Source organism: Mesitornis unicolor, unplaced genomic scaffold (genome assembly GCF_000695765.1).
Source record: "Mesitornis unicolor isolate BGI_N332 unplaced genomic scaffold, ASM69576v1 scaffold41046, whole genome shotgun sequence".
In the NCBI taxonomy this organism is placed as follows: Eukaryota; Metazoa; Chordata; class Aves; order Mesitornithiformes; family Mesitornithidae; genus Mesitornis; species Mesitornis unicolor.
The window spans coordinates 2,463-10,141 of record NW_010189641.1 but is presented as its reverse complement, the minus strand read 5'-3'; the positions used below and the strand labels follow the sequence as shown (position 1 = coordinate 10,141).

The 7,679-nt window shown below is 41.1% G+C and overlaps 1 protein-coding gene across 1 annotated transcript; it reads right to left on the bottom strand.

The window, feature by feature from the left end:
- Positions 1–1,003: 1,003 nt before the first annotated feature.
- On the bottom strand, positions 1,004–6,803 carry LOC104541972 (eukaryotic translation initiation factor 2-alpha kinase 4-like). The gene is made up of 7 exons (XM_010186143.1): positions 6,534–6,803; positions 6,199–6,396; positions 4,457–4,572; positions 3,198–3,300; positions 2,034–2,207; positions 1,665–1,745; positions 1,004–1,156 (listed from the first exon to the last, which is right to left on the bottom strand). The coding sequence occupies exons 1-7, from the start codon at positions 6,801–6,803 to the stop codon at positions 1,004–1,006; spliced, it is 1,095 nt and encodes a 364-aa protein (XP_010184445.1).
- Between the last annotated feature and the right edge of the window lie 876 nt (positions 6,804–7,679).

The window sequence follows — 7,679 nt, the reverse complement described above, 5'->3', positions numbered from 1 at the left end:
GACTGGATGAGCTTTCAAGGTCCCTTCCAAGCCCTAATATTCTGTGATTCCATGACACTTGCCGTGTTCCACGAGCACAAGCAGTGACTTGTTCTGTTATACTAAGATTAGCAAGAAGATAGACAGATTTATGGACTACTAAACAGTACACAGAAACAACTGTCAAATACGATGTGCAACAGGCAAAGGCAAGATATGGTAGGAAGAGTTAAAGTAGGACAGATCACAGAAGAATTTCTGCTTCAGGTATCCAGTGTTGCTGAGTGAAAAAAATTCTGAAGCCTACAAACAAGGAAAAAAATCAAGAATACACTATTCCATTAAAACAAGAAGTCACTGGTACAATAGGAATCAAACTAGAAAAATTCCTATCAGGATAAATCCTCTGTCCTTGACCGTTTTATCAGCTATGAATGCAGGAAAGGGGAAAAAAATTAAAGAAAAATAAAACCCCCAACCTACCCATCCCAACAGCAATCCTAAACGAGATGAGTCATGTACCAGCAAAAGAATCCTCCAATAACTCTAATCTGGCCTCCGATAAATTGCTCTGCAAATGCAGTAAGCATTATCCAATTCTCCAACAGGGAAATTTACATGGGTGTATCTTTACAGTAAATGTTTTGAGATGAATATAAGCTTTAATTTATAGTGCTATTCCAAAACCGTCATTACCTGATTTAAACTAATTTTCTTCTGCAACTGCCAACGTATTTCATACTTTTAAAAAACCAAGTAAGCCCTGAATATACCTTCTAACGATTGACAAACACTTCCTAAGTTAAACTAAGGGCCAAGGTGACTGTCTTGATTGGGAAGTTCCCAAGTCATCCATAGCACAGGAGTTAGTTAAACCATGTCAAATGAAGAGAAGGAGAAATAGGAGGGGAAGGGGAGACCAAAATGAACAGCTGGGCAACACGGCACACTACCCTCTCGCCTTCGAAGTTCACTTTGAAATCTAGTATTTGCAACAAAAAATTCCACGTGCAAACAGACATACTTACTTTGAACGTCCAGCTGAATTTGGTCGGTGCTTATTATTCACCCCATGCTCTGAACAGCTCCCATTTAAACTGGAAGCAACTCTATACCCTGAAGCATCTCTCTTGTGAGAATTTGCTTGACTTTTCAGAGCAGCTATTTCCAAACGTTCCTATAAATCAGGAAAAACACCAAAAAAGTACAGAAACTGCTTCTATCCTCAATATATGCGAGTACTTAACTATTATTCTATAAAGTCTCCCAGACCACAGCAGAAACAGATTTTCATAACAGATGCAAATATGAGACTAAGGGAAAAGTGCTGAGATTCAGAAAGTGTCTTTCAGCACTGTCCTTGGGCAAGAATTTAAAGATACTTTACAAAGAAACCAGAAGCGTTAACATACTAGCTTTTCTCTATGCATGTTTGCAAACACCCTTCTTGGTACCTTTAAGATGCCAATATATTAAACTATTTTCCTTTATAGTTGTTTTATTTCAGAAATAAACCCCATATAATCAAGAACCTACTTTAAGCTAGATCTATTAGAAGCACTGGATAAGAAAAGATATCCAGGACAATTCAGACAAGTAAATCTCTCAGATTTTTATAAGCATATGCTACAGTACTGGCAAGAAGTTACTGCAGTGGTTTCTGCACGCCTGCTCAGAACGAATACCTGTTTGGCAATCTCCTTCTTTTTTCTTTCTTCTCTTTTCTCTTCCTCCCTTCTCTGAATCTCATTAAGGATTTCACGTTGCTGAAACGAACATCAGTGTTGTTAGAGATGCAACAGCACGTGCAATGCAACAGCTGACCTTACACTGGTCAAAAAAAGAATTATAAAAAAGCTATGAAGCTCATTTTAAAAAAGTGTTAAAGAGGACCTGTGGATCTCACAAGAACTAAAAAACAGAAGTCAAATTAGCTCTCCTGACAGGTCTGACAAGTCTGTAATCCAGTAAAACCCACCCCTGTGCAGGATGATCTACAGAATCATGGTTGTTTATGTTAAGGATACAGCGTTACTCACACTTTCATTTCTTACCTCCTGCTCCTCTCTTCTCTTAACTTCTTGTGCTCTACGCAACTCTTCCTGAGCCAGTCTTTCTTGTTCTTTTTGATGATTTTTTAGCATTTCCTCATGAAAAGACTTGGGAGGTGGTTTATTGTACTCACTGAGAAATGACTGTACATGGTCAGCAAGTTCAAATATCATAACCTGAAAGAAAACAAACACAAATGACACACAGAGTTCAAAGAATAAGTAGATCACGTAGTAAAATGAAACCCAACTTGAAAAAGAAATACAGCAGCACGATTGCTGATTTTGTTACTTATTAGGGAAAATTTACCATATTTCCGTATTTTTTGTCAGAACTATTTATTAATAAACTGTAACATGAAAAATCCCTGACCACAGTAGGAAAGATGGGGTAAAAACCCTGAAAGACAGCCAACTTCAAACATCTGTTTTTTCAAAAAAAAGAAAGAAAAAAAATTAAAAATTCTATTTTTAGGCTTCTTTTTTTATTCACAGAGACATGTACTCGTGACCTAAGAGCTCCCACAGATTTTTTTTTCCTTTGCAATTGTCTGAGATTGTTTGAAATAGCTACTTATTTCACTGCTAACATAAAATCCAATCATTCCTCTGCACACTGCCCCCACGTCCACCAGTGAGAGCTATAAAGCCACTTCAGGCACTCCACATTTGTATAACCACAACTACCAAAATAAGAACTGCACTGAAAGCTCAGCTGAATTCTGCTGCAGGGTTTGCAAGGTTGCAATCAACTTTCAGTTACTGTTTACTTGAACTGGCTATGTACTGAAGAACCCCCCAGTAACAGCTGCTTGCTTAAACAGGTGAAGCCATTTACAATATTCAAACTAATCTGAAAAGCGCAGAAAGCTCAGAGTTAATATTGCCTTTCACACTATGAAATAACTCTGAGAATAACATGAACCTTTAAATGTGCCTTCAAACAGGGACAAGGCTCGCATTATTTACATATGCGCAGTACTTTAAGAGTGTACATATTCCAAATTTTCATTAGTTAGAAACATTCTTAAGAAAAAAGTCTATCCTTCCTTAGGAGCAACGCAACTTACACTTCCAATGTGCACGTATGTCTTTATACAATACCAAACATTTTTAAGAACTATTTAGGTCCAGAGTATTTTTCTCAAGGAAGTGAAAAATTCTTACCTCTCCACAGCGCTGTTTTGCCAGTTCAGCTAGTTTGGACCTTAGTTCATTTATTTTCTCATTTGACAAACCTTTCGAATTTGTTAGCTGTATTTCGGGGACACTGGGTGACAGCAACAGAACATTAAAAAGTCCTCATTAGAAAAACTGAGTGTAAAAAGCAACTGTGTAACATACAAAGCGTTGATAAAAATGGTGGATGAGGGAAAAGGAATGGAGTTCATAGTCACTTGGCCATTAGTCAATGCTCAAATAAGGAGTACATAAATATTACATATTAAATATAAAATAAAGCCTGTTTTATATTCCCTACTATGAAATCTGCTGTCTGCAGTTTATCTGTTGGTTCTACTTAACATAAGAACTACCAAAGGAGCCCTGCGAACTCTTGTAATTCAGGTCTTAATCACTAATTTACACAAGAGCCCTTTAAAAGTATTACTAGCATAACATTCAGGTGTTTAAAATTTATTACCACTACACAGGTTACACAAACTTAACGAAACATGTGAAATAAATAAATAACAGCTGAATTAAAAAAGAAATGCTTACAATGAAGTAAACATGTGAAACATCTGCAGCTAGGCCATCTTAAATAAAAAAAAAAAAAGAGTGGCTGTTACGTCCCACGTTAGAGGGTAGAGCTGAGCTATCGCTTCGTAAGGAACAGCACATCCCTTGTGCACTGCTCATGCCCCAGCGCCAATGGGTGAAGTAAGGGAAGTTACGGACTGAACAGAACTGTGCTCACACAGTAACACTTAACCCAGACATTTCTTGCCAACCCAAAACGCTGGCAGGGTGATCACCTGCAATTCTTATTACACTCTCCATGGAGAAATCCTCCAAAAGGCTAACCCAGCAGAAAACAGGAGCAGCACATAGAACTAAAACAGCGGATTGCTTGAAAAATGAAGATTCACTCCCTCTCTCAGCAGGTCATGAGCTGAAAAAGTTTAATAAGGGCACGAAGATGCTGGCAGGCACACCTGTGTTTATGCCTCCTACAGCTACAAACTGGGGCTGCAGTCCTGCACTGACAAATGCATCCCAATTATTCTCCATTGCGCAAGACACCACATCCAACTCAGGTGCCAAATTATATAGTTGCCTATTATACAGGCTTAACAAATACTGACATGCAGAAAACAAGAAGAAGAGCAGTGAATAAAACTCCACACTTTTTCAACTTACACTTTACAATGGAAAGCAGAGAAAAATGTTCAGAGAAAAAAGGTTATATCTTAATGTGCACTCACGTATCGGGGTAAGTATGTGGACACTTGACCCACAGATCAACTTTGGCATAGACTTCATTATCACCGGTCAATCCCCGAGGGCACAGAACTAACTTAATTTCAGGAGGCTGTCGTACCTAAAATGGAAAACACATTTTTTGATTTAAAAGAGCTTTTTGGTTTTGCTTCAATGAAAGCACACAACTCTGACAGCCTATATTACAGCAGAATTCAGGTTAGACCATCCAAACCATGAAAAAAATATATTAATGTATTGACATGCTCAATGAGAGTAAACTGGTTCACTGATTACCACAGTTTATCCAGTGTATTTTTAGAACTTCCTCAGATAAGTGTAGTTACAGTTATTAGGAAAATAATTCAGATTGAGTAAAAAGGAAGTTTTATTATAAAACACTTGTATTCTGCTTACTGTAAGCTAGTACCGGAGAAAAAAGAAATAAATGTCACAGTTTGTTTATGGAATATCACAAGTTAAAGCATTCATTATAAGAACAGTATTGTTTCTTTTGGTTTGTTTTTGATCACTAACAAACACCAGTCAGTATTCTCTTTTCTGACATGGCAACAGACTACAACATCACATCTCTGCACACCTTTAGTGGCCAGACAAAATGATAGTAATGTTTTTGTATTTATATTTTGGTTTTGGCATAAAACAGAATTTTAATAAGTCCTGTCCTTCCTCCCCATCCTACTCAAATTCCCTACTCAAAATCTGAATAGAGTAAAACATGTCCATATAAACACTTTAAACTTTGTTTGCAGTTAGAAAATTAAACCTTTTGGGGAAAAAAACCCAAACAAACCAACAATCAAAACCCAACCCAGACCTTCGTAACATGACAAACAAGCAGGGAAGTTAGACAACATGGAATAATAAATACAGAAACAGCGTAAAAGATGGTCACTATCCCCTCTATTTTTCCTTTGTGTTTCCAACGGGGAAAAGAATAGGGTAAGTCAAAAGGATACCAGGTATGAATTTAATAGGGAGTGAGATCTGCAACACTTTGCTTCAAACACCATGCAAAAAAAAATCCTTACAAAACAAAAACCAACAAAAACCCAAAACCACCACCACAAAAAAAAAGAAAAAAAAGTAATGTTTCTGCAAGAATTTTAAGTTCTGGTTTACGGCAGAAAACGACAGCAGGGACTATGGCATTTTGTAGAAACTGAAAGATCAAAGAACGTAAACAGAGCTGACAGTAGCAGTGAACGTGGGGAACTGAAAAGAGGGAGCAGTACCCCCAGACATAGGAAAACACTGCCACAGATGCAGCTGGAAAAGAATTCTCCGTTAGACGTTGTGGTCACAAAAGAGCAACGGAAAAGAACAGTGACCTGAGCACTAATTAGCTGTAATTAAAAAAGAAAACCACAACAAAACCACAAAAACCTCCAGCAACAAAACCCAAAACCCACTATAAAACTGAATTTTAAGGTATTAAGTTTTCATGGAAGCAGCCAGTTTGAATAAGCCACATAATAAACATGCAAAGATCAGCAACATGTATACGTACGATGAGAGGAATTAAGCAAGAAAACAATTAGTTTGTTAAGGAATAAATTAAAGGGCAACTTTTTAGAGGGGGGGAGGAGGAAGGGGAAGACGCGGCTCTGCGTCGTTACCCATTGCTGGGCGCAGGGAGCGCTAAGGGAGAAGGGACGAGGCCTCCACGCAACCGCGTCTGCCCCCGGCCGGCTCCACGCAGGCAGCGGGGGGCCCCACTCGTTACCTTCCATGCCTGGCTCTGGCGCAGGTCCTGGAAGTCCTGCCCGTAAATAGACTCCAGCACCTGGAGCTCGTTCTCCTGCCGTAGCTGGTAGCTTTCCGCCGGCTCCGCGTCTGCCTCCGCCGGCAGCTGCGGCCGGGGGAGCCATGTCAGCTCCCCGGGCGGGGGCCAGCGGCAACCATCGCCGGCGGTCCCGCGGCGCTACCACCCTGGAAGTGGCGCCGGTCCAGGAGCTACCGCGACTGCGCTCCTCCTACACGGCGGCGGGAGGAGGAGCTGGGGCGCCTGCACCTTTCAGCTGCGCTTCGGACTGGTGGTGGTGGGTGCGGGACCGGTACCGGTCTCCCCCGCAGCTGCCTTAGGAGTTGTTTGTCGGGGTGCGGTTGGGCTGGCGGCGGCGTCGCCGCCACGTTAGCCCGAGGCCATGCAGAGTTCTCGGCGGCCTTTCCGGGGTTCTGCCACCCCGTAAGGGACCGCGTTGTATTGCTCACCGCCGCCGTATTGCCCTGCTCAGCCTCTGAGGCCAGTCGTGGTCCCGTCTGCCTTGTCCCAGACGCCCCCTCCTCACAGTTGTGCAGGCCCATAGCTGTGCCCAAGCTCGGGGTCATGACCACTTCCTTGAGGACCCTGTTCCAGTGACCAACCACCCTCTCTGTGAAGAACCTTTTCCCTAATGTCCAACCTGATCTTCCTCAAGGTTCACCTCCCAGTGTATCTGCAAATACAGAGAGACACGGCAAATACAAGTAGTTATTGTGTGGATTTTTTTAATAGCCCTTGAGGAAGATTTGCACAGGGGAAAAAGCCTCAAAATTCAGAACTTTAATGTAGAGCTGGGCCAGCATATGAATCTATATGGAAACTGAAAAAATGTTTCCACTGAGGATTGTTTTAACGACTACGAAGAGGCGGAGCGTGAGCAGCCTTACTGTCTGGCTGGTTGAGCTCCAAACAGAGTGGGCTCAGGCCCTGTGCGCACCTGCTCAGCCCCTGGGTCTCCTTGGTGGGACTTGGCAGAAAGAGGCAGCTGGGGGCTGTCAGGGGAGCAGTGACAAGCAGAAAACATGCTTTTCTTCAGTGACTTCATGTGGTGACTACTGAACAGAAGGATTTTCATAAGATGATGTAGTCTTTAAAGTTCTGGGATCTTAGTGAAAACTTCAAGTAAAATCATACATACAACTTACCTATTAGGTAAATAAAAAGGCTACAGTTTTCAGTAGCTTGCTACCATGCACCCATAGGCTACACTTAGGTGATTTCACTTGTTAGGAAATGTAGGAAACAAGTGTGGTCCACTGAAACTGAATGAACCGAATCTTGGAGTTTCCCTTCTGCCTTAGACCTACTCCTGTTCATACCAGAATCCCCATTAGTCATATTATCTTTCCACTAGAGGTCAAATTCTGCCATCTTAATTGAAAACAAATTAAATAAGTTTCAGAGCTGTACTTGCATTATTTTAAATACCTACTGTTGCAGTA

Excerpts from the sequence above, each read along its gene's own strand:
- LOC104541972 (XM_010186143.1), bottom strand. The coding sequence starts at position 6,803 with ATGACCCCGAGCTTGGGCACAGCTATGGGCCTGCACAACTGTGAGGAG. Across the intron at positions 3,301-4,456 it reads CCACATACTTACCCCGATAC|TGTCCCCGAAATACAGCTAA; the intron begins GTGAGTGCACAT and ends GCTGTCACCCAG. Across the intron at positions 2,208-3,197 it reads CAAAACAGCGCTGTGGAGAG|GTTATGATATTTGAACTTGC; the intron begins GTAAGAATTTTT and ends GTTTTCTTTCAG.